At 46.7% G+C, this 21940-nt stretch overlaps 2 protein-coding genes across 2 annotated transcripts in view; both read right to left on the bottom strand.

Annotated features, from left to right (window-relative positions):
* The window catches only part of LOC140185051 (uncharacterized), a 783302-nt gene that overhangs the window by 504829 nt on the left and 256533 nt on the right, over window positions 1-21940 (bottom strand). The window lies entirely within an intron of this gene.
* LOC140185492 (uncharacterized) overlaps window positions 1-21940 on the bottom strand; it is a 37864-nt gene that overhangs the window by 11480 nt on the left and 4444 nt on the right. Inside the window, exons 2-5 of the mRNA XM_072238826.1 lie at window positions 18500-18622; window positions 12753-12821; window positions 3901-4116; window positions 3507-3718 (exon numbers count right to left, since the gene is read on the bottom strand). Of these exons, the coding sequence (XP_072094927.1) occupies window positions 3507-3718; window positions 3901-4116; window positions 12753-12821; window positions 18500-18622 (620 nt within the window). The remainder of the gene's footprint in view (window positions 1-3506; window positions 3719-3900; window positions 4117-12752; window positions 12822-18499; window positions 18623-21940) is intronic.

Here is a 21940-nt window from a genome sequence, read left to right as displayed (position 1 = left end):
TTGTAAGCTTTAAAATCATCCCAATCGTCCGTCTTCCCACTATTTTTGCTTCCTTGTATGCCCTCTGCTTTGCTTTAACTTTGGTTTTGATTTCTCTTGTCAACCACGGTTGCATCCTTTTTCCATTCGAACATTTCTTCTTTTTTGGAATATACCTGTCTTGCACATTCCTCACTTCTCGCATAAACTCTAGCTACTGCTGCTCTGCCGTCCTTCCCGCCAGTGTCCCTTTCCAGTCAACTTTGACCAGTTCCTCTCTCATGCCACCGTGATTTCCTTTACTCCACTGAAATACCGACACATCAGATTTCGGCTTCTCTTTCTCAAATTTCACAGTGAATTCAATCATGTTATGATCACTGTCTCCTAAGGGTTCCTTCACCTCAGTCTCTCTAATCACCTCCGGTTCATTACACAATACCCAATCCAGTACAGCCGATCCCCTAGTGGGCTCAACAACAAGCTGTTCTAAAAAGCCATCTCGTAGACATTCTATAAATTCTCTCTCTTGACATTCAGTGCCGACCTGACTTTCCCAATCCACTGGAATGTTAAAATCCCCCACAATTATCATAACACTGCCCTTCTGACAAGCGTTTTCTATTTCCTGTTGTAATTTGTAGTCCACATCCCTGCAGCTGTTTGGAGGCCTATAAATAACTGCCATCAGGGTCCTTTTACCCCTGCGATTTCTTAGCTCAACCCATAAAGATTCTGCACCTTCCGATCCTATATCACCTCTTTCTAATGATTTAATATCATTTCTTACCAATAAATCCACGCCTCCCCCTCTACCTACCTTCCTATCCTTCCGATACACCGTGTATCCTTGGTCGTTCGGCTCCCAGAGATATGCATCCTTTAGCCACGTCTCAGTGATGGCCACAATATCATACCTGCCAATCTGTAGCTGTACGACAAGATCATCCACCTTACTCCTTATGCTGCGTGCATTTAAGTATTACACCTTAAGACCAGTATTTGGTACTTTTCGCTTTGATTTCACTGCAACTACTCCCAATAGCTACATATTTGCCCTATCATCTGCCTGTCTTTCCTGACATCTTTACTGTTCACTGTCTTAGATTTATTTATGTTTGCCCCTTCCTCCGCTCTATCATTCCGGTTTCCATCCCCCTGCCACATTAGTTTAAACCCTCCCTAACAGCTCTATTAAACCTTCCCGGCAAGATATTGGTCGGCTTCGGGTTCAGGTGTAACTTGTCCATTTTGAACAGGTCACACTTCCTCCAGAAGAGATCCCAATGATCCAAGAATCTGAAGCTCTGCCCCCTGCACCAGTCCCTCAGCCACGCATTCATCTGCCTGATCCGACTACTCTTGCCCTCGCTAGCACGTGGCACAGGTAGCAATCCCGAGATTAGTACCCTGGGAGGTCCTGTTTCTCAGTTTCCTTCCTAGCTCCTGGAAATCTCTCTTCAGGACCTCCTCCTTTGTCCTATCTATGTCATTGTTACCAACATGTACCAAGACAACTGGCTGCTCACCCTCCCCCTTTAGAATATTCAGGACCCGATCCGAGACATCCCGTAACCTGGAACCTGGGAGGCAACACACCATGCGGGTATCTCTATCAGGCTCATAAAATCTTCTGTCTGTTCCCCTGACTATGGAATCCCCTATGACTACTGCATTCCTCTTCTCTCTCCTTCCCTCCTGCACAACAGCACCAGGCTCAGTGCCATATGAGTCTTTATTCTCCAGGTGTTGTAAGGAGGAATTTAGGGCCAGACAGATAGCATCTGCCGTTGACCTGTTGCTCTGGCAGGCGAATTGCAAAGTATCGACGTTGACCGGTAGGCTGTGGTTGATGTGTGCCATAACCAATGGCTCGAAGTGCTTCATAGCAATTGATGTCAGAGACACATGTTGATAGTCATTCAGGCATGCCACCTTGCTCTTCTTCGGCACAGGGATTATCGTTGCCTTCTTATAACACGAGGGGATCTTAGACTGAAGCAGGGAGCAGTTGAAGATGTCAGCAAACACTCCAGCTAACTCGATTGCACAGGCCCGGAGAACCCGTCCCGGGACGCAATCTGGGCCTTTCGCCTTCCTTGGATTTATCTTCAGGAAGGCCCTTCTAACGTCCTCCTCGGTGACGATGAATCTCGATGCCACCAGGTCCGGTTCATCCGGAGGGAGCGGGACGCTTCTCTTCTGTTCAAATCTTGCGTAGAATACGTTAAGTTCGTCAGGAAGAGAAGCGCAACAGTTATTGATATTTCCATCCTTTTCCTTGCGCCCAGTGATCTCATTTAGACCCTGCCAGAGTCTACTGGCATCCCTCTGGTTAGCCTGGGCTTTCAACTTGGCTCGATATTGCCTCTTGGCGCCCTTAATGGCTTTGAGGTGACCACGCCTGGATTTCGTGTAGCGACTAGTATCCCCGGACCTAAAAGCCGCAGCGCTAGGCTTCAAAGGGGACTGAACCTCATAATTCATCCAAAGTTTCCGGTTGGGGAATACTCAGATCGTCTTGCGATACACTCAGTCCTCTGTGCAGTTCCAGATAAAGTCCGTGACAGCTGAGGCATACTCATCGAGGTTAGCTGCCGAGTCCTTGAATTCTAACTAGTTCACCGATTGAAAGTAGTCACGGGGGGCCTCATCCATTTCCTCTCTCCAAGGCGACACCACTTTTGCCACAGTGACCTCCCGCTTCAGTTTCTGTTTTTACGTCGGGAGGAGAAATCCGGCCTGATGGTCCGATTTTTCGAAGTGAGGTCGTGGGACGGAACGGTAGGCGTCCTTGACTGCTGTGTGGCAGTGGTCAAGTATATTCGGGCCTCTAGTAGGGCAGGAGACATGTTGGTATAACTTTGGCAGCGCCTTTCTGAGGTTGGCTTGGTTAAAGTCCCCGGCTGTAACGAGCAAAGCCTCCGGATACCTGGTCTCAACTTCACTGATGTCGGCATACAGTGTGTTCCGAGCACACTCCACGTCCGTCTTGGGGCGGCGGGGTCGAGGGTGGGTGGATGTAGACCGCTGTCAAGTATGATCGAGGTGAATTCCTGTGGCAGTTGGTAGGGACGACACTTCACCGACAGATGTTCCAGGTCTGGGCTGCAAGAGCTTGTCAGTGCCACTGTGTCCAAGCACCACGCAGTGTTGATCAGTAGGCAGACACCACCTCCCCTCGTCTTGCCCGAAGATGCCGTGCGGTCCATCCGATGGATTGAAAATCCCTCCGGTTGGATGGCACAGTCGGGGGTGGCAGGGGAGAGCCAGGTCTCGGTGAAACAGAATACACAGCAGTTCTGCATCTCCCTGCAGTAGGTGAGTCTCCCTTTAAGATCATCCACCTTGTTCTCTATGGCTTGCACATTAGCTAGTAGGATGGTGGGCATAGGGACCCCGAAGCCTCTCAGCTTCAATCTGACCAGCAGCCCTGCTCTTCTCCCACGCTTCCTCGGTAACTAGTGCATCTTTCCAGGTTTCCATCGATGCAGTGTGTTGTTAGCAGCTCTTTGACGTTGGTGGACGTGTCCCGCGGGGATCAATCGGTGGGTTGCGTCGTCGGGCGCTCCGTTTGGGCCGAGTGACAGGGGAGGCACCGCTGCCACCTCCAGCTGCCGAGGGCCGGGGTTGTCGATCAGGTCGGGCCCCGAAGCCGACACTTAATCCCGGAGGACCGGGCTGCCGGCTGAATCGGGCTCCGGAGCCGACACTCAGCCCCAGAGGGCCGGGCTGCCGGCTGAAACAAGTCCGTGAGCTGAGTCACAGATGCGGAGGCCTCCGCTCCAGCCAAGCCTTGGGCTCGATTTCCGAGGTCGGCGGCGTTGGCCTCACTTCCGGCAGCTATGGATGGGCACCAACGGGGCTCTACGGTGGTCGGAGTGGGAAAATATCTGGGACACTTGAGGTCTCCGACGTCACTTCTGTGTGATCGTCTGCTCCGGAGAGGTGCTGCTTGGAATGGACCGCGTCTCCAAGCTCTCCGGCACAGTAGCGGGCAGCGGGTCTCCGGGAACGTGGTGGGCCTCGGACCAGACCTCGCTGGTCGGGTCCAGTTGCGGACCGGAGTTGAAGAAGCAATTCTGGCGCGTCGGTGATCTCCAGCTGGGTAGCTTCGTCAGGGTGTTGCTGGTATTACTAGATGTAGCAGATTGGAGGTTCAGAAGGTTTTCTCGGGTATAGGATAGTGTGGAGGGCAGTTTGCTCGGGAGAGCATCTGCAGAGTCGCCAGATACAGGGGCCATTACGTTTATATTCGCTCATTTTGTAATTTTCTGCCTTCTCGATGAATACCAAGTATAGTAGTGTTTCATTCGTTGTGTTATTCTTATTATTCTATGGATGTGTTGAACATGCCCATCAGAAAGTGAATCTCAGAGTTGTAAATGGTGACATGTATGTACTTTGATAATAAAATTAACTGTGTTCTTTTTAACTTTAGACTTTTCACCGATCTTCTTATCGTCTGCAAACGTGGTCCCAAAGCCGATTCTTTCATCCAAATCACAGTAAATCCCTCTTCCCCAGTCAGTAGAGCTACATGAAAGATTGTCACGGGTAAAGCCCTTTCTCCCAGTCAGCACATCTACATGAAACATTGTCATGGGTAAAGCCCTCTCCCCAGTCAGCACATCTACATGAAACATTGTCACCGATAAAGCCCTCTCCCACAGTCAGCACATCTACATGAAACATTGTCACGGAAAGCAGTTTCTATCTGGGACACCCACCACCCTGGTCATTCTCACTTTGCCCTGCTGACATCCGGAAGAAGGTACAGGAGCTTCTGAACTCACACCTCCATTTCAGGAATAGATTTTACAGCTTGTTGGAAAACACTGTTTGTTGTTAAATAGTATTTTTGTAAGACTTGTGCTATTTAAGAAGGTCCTGCACTTTTCAGTATGTGGTAGTTCATCCCCACCCACTGGCAGAAAGCAGTAGAGCAGTTTGTAGTCCGCAGTGAACTATAGATGTGATTAATTCTGAATGTCATTCCTGATCCCGGAAGAACGGTAGGGTTCAGAAAATAAACAGATCCAACATCCTGACCCATCAATCTCTGAACCAAAGGGGAAAACTTCACTCTGCTTCACTCGCCCCATCATTGAATGTTTCGCACAACCAATGGAATCACTCTCAGGGACTCTTCATTGCATGTTCTCGATATTTACGGCTTATTTATTATCATTATTATTATTATTTACGTTTGAATTTGCTCATTTTGTTGTTTTCTAGATGAATACCCAAGTAGGGTAGTGTTTCATTGATTGTGTTATGCTTATTGATCGAAGGATTTGTTGAGCATGCCCATCAGAAAATGAATCTCAGAGTTGTATATGGTGACATGTATGTACTTTGACAATAAAATTAACTTTGTAATTTTCAAGTTTAGACTTTTCACCTACCTTCTTATCGTCTGCAAACGTGGCCCCGAAGCTGATTCTTTCATCCAAATCAGTAATATATAATGTGAAAAGAAGCGCTCCCAACAGCGACCCCTGCAGCACACCACTAGTCACTGCAGACAACCAAGTAAGGCTTCCTCTATGCCAATTCTTTGCCTTCTACCATTCAGCCAATCTCCAATCTTTTCTGGTACCTTTCCTGTGTTACCATGGACTCTTATTTTAAATAGCCTCACGTATGGCACCTTGCCAAAATCCAAATGCACAACATGCACTGACTCTCCTTTGTCAATCCTACCTGTTATTCCCTGAACGATTTCATTTGGCAATGGTGCTGATGAAGCTCAGCCACGACTTACTGGCGGCCAATAAAACGACGACTGCAACTAAATGCTTTATTAATAATAATTTTACTTGTAGAATTTATGGTTATTCATCACCGCAAACAACGGAGAGGTGAGTGAAAGTGAAGATGAGTTGAGGATTGAAGCATACGAGTGAGAAGTGATATCTCGGCGAGGTTGAGGAACATGAAGCAAGTCAGAGCAGAGCAGAGCTAGAGAGGCCCAGCCACCTAAACCACGAGCGAGCTTTGGTCACTCTAAGCACCCGGCCGATATGGAAAGCTCGGTTACGGGCTGAAACGTGACGGCGAGATTTAGACCCAGAGCGGTAGTGCCAGGGTTCAGGAGCAAGGAACGAACTGAAGTTTGGACGATTTAACTGCCAGTCCAGATGGACTGAAAACACGAGGTGTTGAAACCAGAGATGCGGGTCAGGCTAGTTCTACAAGCTGCTCTGCGATGTTTAATCGCCTCTGTGGTGAAATGAGAACGAGGCTGTGGCCTATTCCGGCTACTCCAGAGTTCGTGTCTGTGGACTCACTTTCGTTCTGAATTGTATTTTCTCACTTTTATTGTTTTCATGAGCTGTTTTTATTTTCTCTCGCTACCTTCGTTGGTTCACTGATTTCTTAAGTTTTTGGGTTTCTTGGGTTTGCAGGAAGATGAATCTCAGGGTTGTATTATCGACACACACTTTGATAATAAATGCACTTTGAACTTCGGCCAGGAAAGATTCCCCGTTTCGAAATCCCTGCTGACTGACCTATTTGCTCATGCGCCTCTAAGTACCCCGAAATCTCATCCTGAATAATAGAAATCAGTCCCTTTCCAACCGCTAGTCAGGCTAACTGTCATATAATTTCTTTTCTTCTGCCTCCCTCCCTTCTGAAAGTGTGCAGTTTGCAATTTTGCAGTTCTCAGGATGCATTCCAGAATATTCTGAATTTTAAAGGATCAATGTTTCCACGATCTCTTCCGATACCTCAATCAGAGCCATAGGATGCCGTCCATCTGGTCCACGTGATCTATCCACGTTTTTATCAGGATTATGTTGGCTATATGTGTGGCGAGTGGCCAAGTGGTTAGGGCGTTGAGCTCATGACCTGAAGGTCGTGGGTTGGAGTCTCGGACAAAGCATCATATTGTGTTTTTGAACAAGGCACAAAACCACACGCTGTTCCAGTCCACCCAGCTGAAAATAGGTACCGGCAAATGCTTGGGGTTAACGTCGCGATAGATTGGCGCCCTATCCGGGGACGGGGGAGTCTCGCACTCTCAGTCGCTTCACGCCTCAGGAACCGGCATAAGCACCAGCCTGATGGGCCACAAAGGCTCGGGCCAGATTTTGACTCTTTAATCTGAGCTATGCTGGGCACAAATCACACGATTAGTTCTGTCATGTTCTACATCTTTTCGCCTTTTTGGCCACCAACACAGATTCTTCAACTGTTGCATAATTCTATGTGTGCCCAAAAGTGTCCTGCTGCCAATACATCATCTGGTTTCTTTCACTTTCTGGCAGCATTAATCTACCATTATTAAGTACAATCTATTCCGTATCCGTATTCCAGAATATTTCTGAAAGTTTGCAGAATTCTGTCCTCTCTGTACCTTCGCTAACTGCTGGTCCTGTTGCTGTACCGTGACTTTCTGTTTGCTGGTTTCAGTGCCGTGATTCCCTCTATATCTGGGTTCCTTTCCCACATCTTGCTCTCAGTTTGGCAAACCCATCAGCCTTCCTGTTCCCTGACGAGAATGACTTCAAGTGAGCTTCACCTTTCTTACTCCATCAGTTTTTCCTCTTGTCATCTCAAATAAATTCTTCAACAAGTGTTCTGCTGGTAATTGTGTACGATCTGCTCAGACATAATCTCTCGCTTCCCATTACGATAACTATTCAGTCAAACTGTTACAAACACACACACTATCTGAGTTTGTGATTGCTCCTGAAGGATATCTGTCTGGATTGCTGAGCAGCAAACTCTGCCGCTTGTGCACTCATTGTTGTAGGTAACGTGATCGAAACGCCTTCCATCTCTACACCTTCCTCACCCTGCACATACACACCACTTCCTGTAAGTCTCTCTCCATCCTGAACTGATGATGATCCAGCAACAAATATGCATTACTAAATGACAATAAAAGAGGACTGCGTGTCCTCATAATCTAATCTAATTTAAAATGCCCTTAAATAGGAACTTCCTGGTCGAATGACGTTACTTTCCTCTCCTGATTTTAAGATGGGACTGAGTGGTCCACTCTGTACTTGTACCACTGTCGTCCGACACTCATGAGGTTGACCCGGTAAGTTAAATTGCCTGCGAGAATGTTTGTACTATTAACTCTGTTAACAACGACTTTCCGATCCTGTAATAACAATGTCCACTGGACGAGTCCAGTCTGACTGACTGTGCCATCACTGGTACGACTTTCCAGTATACAGTGGCATGCAAAAGTGTGGTCACCCCTTATCAAAATTTCTGTTACCGTGAACAGGCAAGCGAGTAAAAGATGAACTGATTTCCAAAAGACATAAAGTTAAAGGCGACACATTTCTTTCATATTTTAATCAAAATTACTTTTTCATTTCCATCTTTTACAGTTTCAAAATACTGTAATAGGAGAGGAAAAGGGCCGGAAGCAAATGTTTGGGCACCTTGCATGGTCAGTAGTTAGCAGCACCCCCTTTGGCAAGTATCACAGCTTGCAAACTTTTTTTTTTTGCAGCCAGTTAAATGTCTTTCAATTCTTGTTTGGGAGACTTTCGCTATTTCTTCCTTGCAAAAGACTTCTAGTTCTGTGGGATTCTTGGGCCGTCTTGCTCTTTTGAGGTCTATGCACAGATTTTCGATGATGTTTAGGTCGGGGAACTATGAAGGCCATGGCAAAACAGGGAGGTAGTCACACCTAGGCTGTCGGAAGCAGGTCGTTGGGTGACAGTCAGAGGAGGAAAAGTGAAGGTGAGCAAACAGGTAGTGCAGAGAACCCCTGTAGCCATTCCCCTGAATAATAAGTTTACCGTCCTGATACTGTTGGCGCGGACGACCGACCAGGTGTGAGCCACGGTGGCAGGGCCTCCGGCACTGAGTCTGACCCTGTGGTGCAGAGAGGTGGGACGGAGAAGAGGAGAGCTGTCGTCATTGGAGACTCTATAGTCAGGGGAGCAGACAGGAGATTTTGTGGACGTGAGAAGGACACCCGCATGGTTTGTTGCCTCCCGGGTGACAGGGTCCGGGATGTCTCTGACCTGGTGTATGACATCCTGGTACGAGAGGGAAAGCAACCAGAAGTCGTGATACATGTTGGGACCAATGACATAGGCAGGAAGAGGGATGAGGTCCTGAAGTGCGCGTTTCGGGAACTAGGCAGAAGGCTGAAGAACAGGACCTCAAGGGTGGCGTTCTCGGGATTGCTGTCAGTGCTACGTGACAGTGATGGTAAGAATTGGAGGAGATGGCAGTTGAATGCGTGGCTGAGGAGGTGGCGCAGGGAGCAGGGTTTTAGATTATTAGATCATTGGGATCTCTTCTGGGGAAGGTGGGACCTGTACAGATTGGATGGGTTGCACATGAACTCGAGGGGGAGCAATATCCTTGCAGGTAGATTTGCTAGCATGGTTCGGTAGGGTTTAAACTAATTTGCAAGGGGGGTGGGACCTGGCGTGATAGAGCAGTGAAAGAAGTGCATGGAGTAAAGCCAGATCTAACATATAGAGAAGCTTTGATAAGAGAAGCAGAATAAACGGTGTAAAGACAGTAAGGTAGAAGGGCTGAAGTGTGTGTACCTCAATGCAAGAAGCATCAGGAACAAAGGTGATGAACTGAGAGCTTGGATACATACATGGAATTATGATGCAGTGTCCATTACAGAGACTTGACTGGCACCAGGGTAGGAATGGATTCTCAATATTCCTGGATTTCAGTGCTTCAAAAGGGATAGAGAGGGCGGAAAAGGGGTTGGGGGTGGCATTACTGGTCGGGGATACTATTACAGCTACAGAAAGGCTGGGTAATGTAGCAGAATCCTCTTTTGAGTCAATATGGGTGGAAGTCAGGAACAGGAAGGGAGCAGTTACTCTGTTGGGGATATTCAATAGGCCCCTGGTAGTAGCAGAGATACAGAGGAGCAGATTGGGAGGCAGATTTTGGAAAGGTGCAAAAATAACAGGGTTGTTATCATGGGTGACTTTAACTTCCCTAATGTTGATTGGCACCTGATTAGTTCCAAGGGTTTAGATGGGGCTGAGTTTGTTAAGTGTGTCCAGGACGGATTGCTGTCACAGTATGTGGACAGGCCGACAAGGAGGAATGCCATACTAGATCTAGGACTAGGTAATGAACCGGGTCAGTTCACAGATCTCTCAGTGGGTGAGCATCTGGGGGACAGTGGCAACCACTCCCTGGTCTTTAGCATTATCATGGAAAAGGATAGAATCAGAGAGGACAGGAAACTTTTTAATTGGGGAAGGGCGAATTATGAGGCCATAAGGCTAGAACTTGCGGGTGTGAATTGGGATGATGTTTTTGCAGGGAAGTATGCTATGGAGATGTTGATGTTTAGAGATCTCTTGCAGGAGGTTAGGGATAATTTTTTCCTGTGAGGAAGATAAAGAATGGTAGGGTGAAGGAGCCATGGGTGACAAGTGAGGTGGAAAATCTAGTCAGGTGGAAGAAGGCAGCATACATGAGGTTTAGGAAGCAAGGATCAGATGGGTCTATTGAGGAATATAGGGATGCAAGAAAGGAGCTTAAGAAGGGGCTGAGAAGAGCAAGAAGGGGGCATGAGAAGGCTTTGGCGAGTAGGGTAAAGGAAAACCTGAAGGCATTCTTCCAATTATGTGAAGAACAAAAGGATGACAGGAGTGAAGGTAGGACCGATTAGAGATAAAGGTGGGAAGATGTGCGTGGAGGCTGTGGAAGTGAGGGTCGTCCTCAATGAATACTTCTCTTCAGTATTCACCAATGAGAGGGAACTTGACGATGGTGAGGACAATATGAGTGAGGTTGATGTTCTGGAGCATGTATATATTAAGGGACAGGAGGTGTTGGAGATGTTAAAATACATTAGGACGGATAAGTCCCCGGGGCATGACGGAATATTCCCCAGGCTGCTCCATGAGGCGAGGGAAGAGATTGCTGAGCCTCTGGCTAGGATCTTTATGTTCTCGTTGTCCAGGGAATGGTATCGGAGGATTGGAGGGAGGAGAATGTTGTTCCCTTGTTCAGAAAAGGTAGTAGGGATAGTCCGGTTAATTATAAACCAGTGAGCCTTACGTCCATGGTGGGAAAGCCGTTGGAAAAGATTCTTAGAGATAGGATCTATGGGCATTTAGAAAATCATGGTCTGATCAGGGACAGTAGGCATGTCTTTGTCAAGGACAGATAGTGTCTAACAAGCCTGATAGATTTTTTTGAGGAGGTGACCAGGCATATAGTTGAGGGTAGTGCAGTGGATGTGATCTATATGGATTTTAGTAAGGCATTTGACAAGGTTCCACACGGTAGGCTTATTCAGAAAGTCAGAAGGCATGGGATCCAGTGACGTTTATCCAGGTGGATCCAGAATTGGCTTGCCTGAAGAAGGCAGAGGGTCGTGGTGGCGGGAGTACATTCAGATTGGAGGATTGTGACTAGTGGTGTCCCACAAGGATTTGTTCTGAGACCTCTATTTTTCGTGATTTTCATTAACGATCTGGATGTGGGGTTAGAAGGGTGGGTTGGCAAGTTTGCAGACGACACAAAGTTTGGTGGTGTTGTAGATAGTGTAGAGGATTGTCGAAGATTGAAGACAGACATTGATAGGATGCAGAATTGTGTTGAGAACTGGCAGAGTTCAACCTGGAGAAGTGTGAGGTGGTACACTTTGGAAAGACAAACTCAAAAGCAGAGTACAAAGTAAATGGCAGGGTACTCGGTAGTGTGGAGGAGCAGAGAGTTCGGGGGGTACATGTCCACAGATCACTGAATGTTGCCTCAGAGGTAGATAGGGTAGTTAAGAAAGCTTATGGACTATTAGCTTTCATAAGTCGAGGGATAGAGTTTAAGAGTCACGATGTAATGATGCAGCTCTATAAAACTCTGGTTAGGCCACACTTGGAGTACCGTGTCCAGTTCTGGTCACCTCACTATAGGACGGATGTGAAGCATTGGAAAGGTTACAGAGGAGATTTACCAGGACGCTGCCTTGTTTAGAGGGTATGGATTATGATCAGAGATTAAGGGAGCTAGGGCTATACTGTTTGGAGAGAAGGACGATGAGAGGAGACATGATAGAGGTGTACAAGATAATAAGAGGAATATATAGAGTGGATAGCCAGCGCCTCTTCCCCAGGGCACTACTGCTCAATACAAGAGGAGATGGCTTTAAGGTAAGGGCTGGGAAGTTCAAGGGGGATACTAGAGGAAGGTGTTTTACTCAGAGAGTGGTTGGTGTGTGGAATGCACTGCCTGAGTCAGTGGTGGAAGCAGATACACTCGTGAAGTTTATGAGACTACTAGACAGGTATATGAAAGAATTTAAGGTGGGGGGTTATATGGGAAGCAGGGTTTGAGGGTCGGCACAAAATTGTGGGCCGCTGGCCTGTAATATGCTGTACTATTCTATGTTCTATGTTTAAAACCTTCAGCTTGCGCCTCTTGAGGTAGTCCTTTGTGGATTCTGAGGTGTGTTTTTGGATCAATATCCTGTTGTAGAAGCCATTGTCTTTTCGTCTTCATTTTTTTTTTACAGACAATGTGATGTTTGCTTCCAGAATTTGCTGGTATTTAAATGAATTCATTCTTCCTTCTGCCAGTGAAATGTTCCCCGTGCCACTGGCTGTAACTGAAGCCCAAAGCATGATCGATCCACCCCCGTTCTATTTTAACTTCATTAGTTTGGAAACAAGTCCTGTGGACTGATTAAGTTAAAATATAACTTTTTGGCCGAGATGAGCAGAAGTATGTTTGGAGAAAAAAGGGTGCAGAATTTCATGAAAAGAACACCTCTCCAACTGTTAAGCACGGGGGTGGATACAACATACCTCAGGAGGCGTAAGCTGTAGGTTTTGCCATAGCCCCCACAGTCCCCCGACCTGAACATCATCGAGAATCTGTGAATAGACATCAAAAATGCAGTGCATGCAAGGCGCCCCAAGAATCTCACAGAACTAGAAGCCCTTTGCAAGGAAGAATGTGTGAAAATCCCCAACAAGAATTGAAGGTGTCTTATCTGGCTACAAAACAATATTTACAAGTTGTGATACTTGCCAAAGGGGATGTTGCTAAGTACTGCCAAGCACGGTGCCCAAACTTTTGTTTCGATCCTTTCTCCTGTTTCATGTTATTTTGAAACTGCAGAAGATGGAAAGAAAAATAAAAAACATCTTGCTTGAAATGTTAAAGGAATGTGTCTTCTTTAACTTCATGCCTTTTGGAAATCAGGTCATCTTTTACTCGCTTAGCTATTCACAGTAACAGAAATTTTGCCCAGGGGTGCCCAAGCCTTTGTATGCCACTGTACAGGGAGGTAGTCACCCTCTGCCTACGTGAGACAGAAATAAGGGTGAACGTCAGGGGAGGGAAGTGATAACGTTGGACAGTGGAGAGCAAGCTTGTAGCCGTACCGTTTGCAGTAAGTACTCCATTTTTTGAGTACTTTTTTGGGGGAGGGTGGACGAATACCAGGGGAAAGCAACAGTTGCCGTGCCTCTGCAACTGAATCGGATGACAGCAATTGTAAGGGTCTCTATCGTTGTGACAGATAGGTGATTCTGTGGACACGGAAAAGAAACAGAAATTCCGTTGCTTCCCGGGTGCCGGCGTCCAATATGTTTCTGAACGCGTCCACAATATCCTGAAAAGGGAGGGTGTGCACCCAGAAGTCATTGCACATATAGGTGCCAAGGACATAGGTAGAAAAGGGAGGAGGTCCTGAAAACAGAATACAGTTAGTTAGGAAGGCAGATGAGGAGCAGGATTGTTGTCTTCGCACACGACAATGAGCAGAGGAATAGAATAAAGTGGCAGATAAATGCCTGGCTGAAGAATTGGAGCAGAGGGCAGACATTCAGATTTCGGGATAATTGGGGCGTCTTCTGGGGCAGGCGTGATCTGCACAAAAGTGACGGGTTTCACTTGAAACAGACGGTGACCAATATTCTTGCGGGCAGGTTTTACCAGTGTCAAGCATATAAGCTTGTATGAAAGCAAACGCAGTCTTCAGTTCAATCCTTGCGGTTTAAAAACATTATGGGTGTGATTTTAAGTTGATTCACAGTATTGAGCTTCAAAAGGCATGCAAAATCGGTAATGTCACAGTTGTATTTGGGTCCAATATTCAAATCGATTGGGAAAATCAGGTTTGTGTCAGATCTCAAGACAGGGGTTTATTGGAATGCCTACGAGATGGCTCTTTGTAGCAGTTTCTGCTTGAGCATATTCAGGAGAATTCTATCTTAGATTGGGTGTTTGTGTATCTTATAGGCAGCTGAATGTAAAGGTGTCATAAGGGCTTGGCTCGGGACGAACCCAAGTGCAACACACAGACACTGAAGTACTGGGGACAGGACTAGGATACAGGCTGATGGCAAGGTCATGGACACGAAAACCGGGAACCCGGAACAGGACTGGACAAAAGAGCTAGGAGCCCGGGCTTGGACTCCGAGCCAGAGACTGGACAAGGAACTAGTACCTAGATCTTGCCTCTGGCTCGGACCCCTGAACTGGGCAAGAACGAGACTTGGCTGGCAGGCAGGACGAGCTGGAGTCTTCAGGCCTGAGGCGAGGCCGGAGACCAGAGACTTGATGCTTGAAGCTTGAGACTTGAGGCGCGAGGCTTGGGGCGAGGCTCGGCTAGAGACTTGAGGCGAGGCTCGGCTGGAGACTGGAGGCGAGACTCGGCTAGAGACTTGAGGCGAGGCTCGGCTAGAGACTGGAGACGAGGCTCGGCTGGAGACTGGAGGCGAGGCGAGGCTGGAGACTGGAGGCGAGGCTCCGCTAGAGACTTGAGGCGAGGCTCGGCTAGAGACTTGAGGCGAGGCTAGAGGCTTGGGGTTTTGAAGCTCCTCCTGAGCAGGGCGCGGATCACCGGGGTAGGCCGCGGATCTCCACTCGACGGAGGCAAGGTACAGGAAGGGACAGAACCCACCGCAGAGTAACGGCAATACAGCCTGGCTTACCCGACGGAGGCACGGGACTGAAAGGGACAGGACCAACCGCAGGGTAACGGCAATACAGCCTGGCTTACCTGATGGAGGCAAGGGGCAGGAAGGGACAAAACCAACCGCGGGGTAACGGCTAGACGGCCTGACTCACCCGGCGGAGGTCAGGGACAGGAATGGAGCTAGGTACAGGGTGGCTCCAACACAAGTCTTCGGGCGAGACGAGGCGAGAGTTACCGGAAAGAGAAGGCAAGGCTTCAGGCAATGCAAGGCAAGACAAGAATGTCAGGCGAGGCGAGAGTTACCGGCAAGACAAGGCAAGGCAAGGCTTCAGACAATGCAAGGCGAGGAAACAGAAGGCAGGGGAAGGGATACAAGGAGTAAGGACAAGAACAACCCAGCAGCCACGCCCTGGTCTCTGGAGGTATTTATGCAGCCAGCCCCAACGAAAATCAGCTGCCTCAATTCGTGCTCAACAGGAACAGAAACAGGGTATACAGGAAAACCTGGAGCAAGGGTCAATGGATCGGACCGTGAACCGGAATGCGGACTTCACGGATCGGACCATGACAAAAGGAACCCTTAGGAGGCGATGAGTCTAATATGATTGAATCCAAACCACAATTTGAGAAGCATAAGTCACATGTATCAGTACCGCAATGGAATAGAGAGATCCTTGCCCAAGTGGATTGGAGTAGGACACTGTATGCGATGACGGCAGAGCAGAGATGGTTGAAGTTTCTGGGAGTAATTCACTAGGCGCTGGATAGATATGATCCATAGAAAGAAGAGGTTTTCTTTCTTCTTTCTTTAGTAATCTGTTTATTGATTTAAAAGGAACATCAACACAAAGAAGAGGAAAATTATCTCAAAAATATACAAATAATAATACAAACAGAGATTGAAATAGACATTATCGAAATGATACATAGTGTTAAGCTAGTATGTAATATATACTAAAAAATCAGCTAATTCTCTTATCAGTTCATGAAGAGGAAAGTAAAAACTTTGAATTTTAAATGAAGGAAAAAACATTACATTATACAAAAAGAAAAGGGAATGGGCAGTCCATTCTGAGGATACGATCAAAAAAAAAAGTAAAGAAAGACTTTCTGATCAAATCTAAAACTTCGGAAAAAAAATACATATTAAGTAGCAAAAGTGAATGGGAAATTGGATGAATAGGAATATTTTAAAATTCAACAAAACTGGACTAAAGAAGCCTTAAAAAAGGAAAAGGTGAAATATGAGGTCCAGATATCCAATAATATAAAGCAGGATACAGGAAGTTTTTCGTTATATAAAAAATACAAAAGCGAGGTGAGAGATGATATTGGGTCATTGTAAAATGATGCTACTGGGGTCGTAATGGGGAACTGAAAAACGGCAGATGAACTTAATGAAATACACACAAAATGTCAAAGGGTGTCGGCTCAGAACATCGAATGTACTCTTTTCCAAAGCTGTTGCCTGGCCTGTTGAGTTCCTCCAGTAGGTGTAGCTTGGATTTCCAGCATCTGCAGGTTTGCTCTTGTTTGTAAAACGAACTTAATGTTTATTTCGAATCGGTCTGGAACGTGGAAGACACCAGTGTGCCACGTGTTCGTGAGTGTCAGGAAGCAGTACACAGTGGCTCTGCTCTTACAAAGGAAAAAGTGCAATGCAAACCCAAAGGTCTTAAAGTGGATAAGTCACCTAGACCAGCTGGACTACAACACAGAGTCCAAGGTGAGTGTACTGAAGAGATTATCGATGCGTTGATCATTATCTTTCAAGAGTTACTTGGTTCTGGCATCGTCCCAACCTCAGTGGTTGGGAAAGTGTTGGAGTCTATTATTAAGGATGAGGCTACGGGGTACTTAGAGCCTAATGATGAAATGAGTCGAGGTCTGCTTGATTTCTGTGGGGAAATCTTGTCTGACAAATCTGTTGGAGATCATCGAGAATTTAACAAGCAGGATGTAGAAAGGAGATGCAGTGAATGACATTTACTTGGATTTTCAGAAGGCATTTGATAAGGTGCCACACATGAAGCTGCTCAACAAGATAACATTCTATGGCGTTGCAGGGCATATGATGGTATGGATGGAGCAATGGCGATGGAGGAGACGGTGAGTAGGAATACAGCGGGCCCTTTCTGGCTACTGCCAGTGACAAGTGGTGTTCCTGAGGGTCGGTATTGGGACTGTTACTTTTCACACTGCTTGTCAATGATTCGGATAATGACATTGGTAGCTTTTTGTCAAGGTTTGCGGTTGATACGCAGAGAGGTGACGGGTATGTACTGCTGAGGGAGCAATGCGACTGCAGCAGCACTTAGACAATTTGGAAGAATTGGCAAAAGAAGAGGCAGATGAATCAGCGTTGGGAAATGTAAGACATCGCATTTTAGTAAAAGTAACAATAACGTGGACTGTTGTATAAATGGTGAGAAGATTCAAACATCAGCGGTGCAGAGGGGAGTCCTCGTGGAAGCCTTCCAGAAGGATAATTTACAGTTTGACTCTGTGGTAAAGAAAAAAAATGCAATGATACCATCCGTTTCAAGGGGAGTAGAATATAAAAACAAGGAAATAATGCTGAGGTTTTATCAGACACTAGTCTGGCCGCCCATAAAGTGTTGTCAGCAGCTTTGGGCTCAAAGTTTCAGAAATGATGTGTTGCAATTGGAGAGAGTCCAGAGGAAGTTCGTGAGGATGATTCCGGGAATTAAGGGGTTAACCTATCAGGAGTGTTTGGCAGCTTTGGGGCTCACTGAGATGGAGAAGAATGCGTTGGGGTCTTATTGAAATCTACCGAATGTTGAAAGGATTAGACAGGGTGAATGAGGAGAAGAGGTTTTCTATGGTGGGGTTACCTTGTCTCTCTATTGTTAGTCCAAATAAGTACCGCGACCCCGGGCTGCTCACCCAGCCCTTTCAGAATGATCTGTACCGTCTCAGTGACATCCTTTTCCCTGGTATGATCAAGGTAACGCGACTTCCTGCAATCTCACTCATTTCCACGCATACCACCACGCCGGCGAAAGTGATTGCTGCATGTCATTCGTAACATTCCATTTCTGTATATCCATGTACCTTCAAACAGCCTCTTTGTAATGAAAATTGTTTTAAAATTCATTCACTGTATGTTTTATTTTTAATTCACTGAAGGGTATTGACTTATGCATTCGCAAACAAAGGAGCCTGCACATGTGCTGAAACAAAACACTGTATTAGAACTCGTACGATTTTAATACATTAAGGGGGAAAAACAAATTTCTCAGATAGTGGCAGTTCAAAATTCAAAATAATGCTTATCATCCACAAAAGAAGCCAATCTCAGTGATGGAGGGGAAACACAGATCCGAGAATATCATACAGCCTCTTCTGTCTCTCTACCTCTACCTCAATATCCATTTAATCTCCATTTCTGTCTCTCTCTACCTCTCTTTATCTATCTCTACTTCTCTCTATCACTCTCTATTTCCATCGCTAACTCTATCTCCCTGTCTCACTCACAATGCCTCAATAGCTTCACTATCTCTCTCTCTCGTTCTATCATTCTCTACCTCTCCTACGCGCCCTCTCTCTGGAGCTCACTCTTGCGTCATCTGCCTCGCGCCATTTCGCTCGCGCGCTCTGCCTCACGCCAACTCCCACGCGCCCTCGTTCTCGCGATGTCTCATTCGCTCCCGCTGCCTCCTGCTCACACTCGCGTTCACCAGCTCTCTATCTCTCACAGAGAAACAAGTGAACGTAACGGTACTTTCTCTTCAAACGTAAAACAGGAAAATACTCTTACAGGAAGATTGTTCAAGGTGGCAGAGAGAAAGAGAACCTACAGGTAAAGAAGGCAGGGAAAACGAGGGTGAAGGAAAAGACGGGTTATGACGGGATCAGGAGTGGCTGACACAGACCAAAGTATACTCCAAAACTCCAGTTTTGTCAGAAATGGGGAGCAGGGGAAACAGGTTCGCCTCAAACTTCAATTTAACACGGCAGGACGAGAGGTGCAAACGGGAGTTCTCTGCGATGGTGAGGCCCATTGATGCCTCTGGGATCAGATGTAAACAACAGTTTTGTAACTCTCAAGGCAATACACACCAAATGGAAACGAGTAAACAGTTGGCAGGTCTTTGATGAAGGGTCTCGGCCCGAAACGTCGACACTTGCTCTTTTCCACAGATACTGCTTGGACTGCTGAGTTCCTCCAGCATTTTGTGTGAGGAAAAGTGTAAACAATCTACGTCTGGGGGCAAGACCCTTCATCAGGACCTGATTTTATGTGTGTTGCTTTCTGTTTCGAGTATCTGTTGCTTTTGTGGTGTTGGTTTTGTTACTCTGTTCATCACATTGTTTCCATTTACCTACAAGTGGGAGGATAGAATAGGGAGAATGAAGGCAGCTGAAGAGTAATACTTTACAGCATCTATTTTCAACGTTTAATGAGTTTCAAAATCCGATTCAATGGGTATTTCACCGCATTCCTTAATTCCTCTCGGAATTTGCTCTGAGTCAGGGCGTAAATACACGTGTTGGTGCAGGAACTGAGAGCCTGCAGCATTCCCGCTGCCTGTTGTGTGATGTAACGGGGATCCGTAGCAGGATAAACAAAACTCCTTGAAATCCGTCTATAGATAGAAACTGCCACCTCTGTTCCCCACAACAGTATGAAACTACCGGTTATGCTGAAGAGCAAAACGATGGATTTGCGTCGGTTCTCCATCTCCCGGTCCTTGTCATTCTCTCCACTCTTTTGTCCCCGGAGCCCCCTGCGGGCTCGACTGGCCGCTAGAATCCGCCTGACGGTCAGAATATTGAACAGTAAAATCAGAAAGAATGGGAGACAAGGGGTTAAAATGACGTGAAACATCTCAAATGCCGCCCATTTGCTGAGATTTTTGTAGCTCGATGTAAGAAGACAATCCCAGGGAACACCGTCAATTATTTCTCTAGGCCGGAGTGTAAAGCCCCAGGGGACAGTCTCCAAACAGGCCAGCACACTCACTGTCCCGATAACCACAGCCGCCGTTCTCTCGGTGCAATATTTCGTTTTCAGCTTCTCACAGCAAATCGCCACAAATCGATCGATGGTGAAAGCGACAGTCAGCCAGACTGAGGCCGCCGTGCTCGCAAAAATCAACCATTCATCGAGTCTGCACACAGGAGTGATGAACAGGAACGAACGGGGAAAATAAATCAGAGCAGTCCATCTCAGCAACGGTTCCGAGATAACGACCAGGAGATCGGCTGCTGCCATTCCCACCAGGTAGCGAGTGACACATTTAGAGAGACCGCACTTTCCCCGGGACAGGATCACAATCGCCACCAGGTTCGCTGGAAGAGAGACGGGAACATCAAGTTGAGAAAATGCTGAGCAGAAACCAATGCGGCAGTTTGAGGGGATCATGTAATATTTCCACTTCATTGCTGCATTTAGCGGTGGGAGGGTCGAGAGAGGGCCCAGAGCTGGCAGAGACAGAGAAGGAATTTACACAGTAAAATAAAATCAATATGATCTGAATACGGATTCCTTGCTGATGACTGAAATGTGAAATGGCAGCGGGAAGCTAAAACTGAATAACTACCTCCTCAGGTTCAATACTGGACGGAACATTTCTACCGGCGCCTTCCGCTTCTTGTCTAGATAAAATTAATAAATCCGTGCGCCAATGGCGGGATTCTTCCATTAGACAAGCAACAAATTCCATGTCCATCCCTGTCAGCGACAGAACAGCCGAACGACCGAACAAAAAGAGGAAATGCAGGAAACACTCATGTAGGGAAAACAAAATATGTTGGACAGCAGCTGAAGTATCTCTCCTCAGAACTGTTCTGAGAGAGAGCCCTGACACGCTTGCTCACTGGTTTCGCTACCAAGCTGTTTGGGGCTCAGTGTTTCCAGCATTCCCCGAGTCTGTTTCCTATTCCGGCATTTGTAACCTCACTGACTTTACAGCAGAATATTGACTAATTCCAATAGATACAGCGCAGTCTGACACAACCTCACAGACAGACATAACGCCTCCCACTGAATCCGTCACAGGGAAGCGGGGAGAGGATTTCAAACTCAGTGTCGTAGTCAGATGTCAGAAACAGTGTCAGATGCAGATATAACAAAATTCATTTCACTGTATTGATAACTATGAAGCGCCACATCTTATTAATTGGCTCAGCAACGAATTCTTTCTGCTTCGCATCCAGTCATATCGTAGATATTTATTAAACATCCACAACAGTTTCGTCTTACAACGCAGAACTCCTCGCATTTGCTAAAGTGTTACTACCTGTCACTACTTTATTGTTGCACCTGACTCTGAAAGCCGCTCACATGAAAATGCAGACAATAAATTGATGTAATCACCCTCGTGGGCACGTGGCCAAGTGGTTAAGGCATTGGACTGAAGGTCGTGAGTTCGAGCCCCAGCCGCGTCCTTGAGCAAGGCACTTAATCACATATTGCTCTGCGACGACAACGGGGCCATCCTAATATCCTTCCCTTGGGCAGCATTGGTGTCGTGGAGAGGGGAGGCTTGCGGCATAGGCAACTGCTGGTCTTCCATACAACCTTGCCCAGGCCTGCGCCCTGGAGAGTGAATCTTGCAAGACTAACGGATGCCCTTACTTTACTTTATTTTACTTTAATCACCCTGATTAACACAATCTTTGCAATGCAGTGCAGCTCCTACAAGACCAAAAGCATGGAGACACGAACATCCCTTTGTTGATGACAAACCGCTGCCTGGCCCGCTCAGTCCCGCAGAAATAGTTCGATTCGCTGAATACCTGCAGCGGTTTTTTTAAAATCCAAATCCCAGCATTTATAGTCCCGGTGTTTTCACTCCATTATTGAATTGCTGAACTTCGGCACTGTAATGTGAGAGTTTAAACCAGCGGCAGAATCAATCACATCATAGGGATTACACTTCAACATCCACCCGCGACATCTGACACTGCGGCTTACCGGGAATTCCAAAGGCAGAAATAAAAGGATAGTAAACGTCTTCTATCCGCCAGATGACTGGATACACCATTTCAGTGCGAATCTGTGATTGCTGTTGCTCCTGAATACACAGCTCCTGCAGACTG

Source organism: Mobula birostris, chromosome 20 (genome assembly GCF_030028105.1).
Source record: "Mobula birostris isolate sMobBir1 chromosome 20, sMobBir1.hap1, whole genome shotgun sequence".
Lineage (NCBI taxonomy): Eukaryota > Metazoa > Chordata > Chondrichthyes > Myliobatiformes > Myliobatidae > Mobula > Mobula birostris.
The sequence above is the reverse complement of the archived record's forward strand: the minus strand, read 5'-3'. Positions and strand labels throughout refer to the sequence as shown.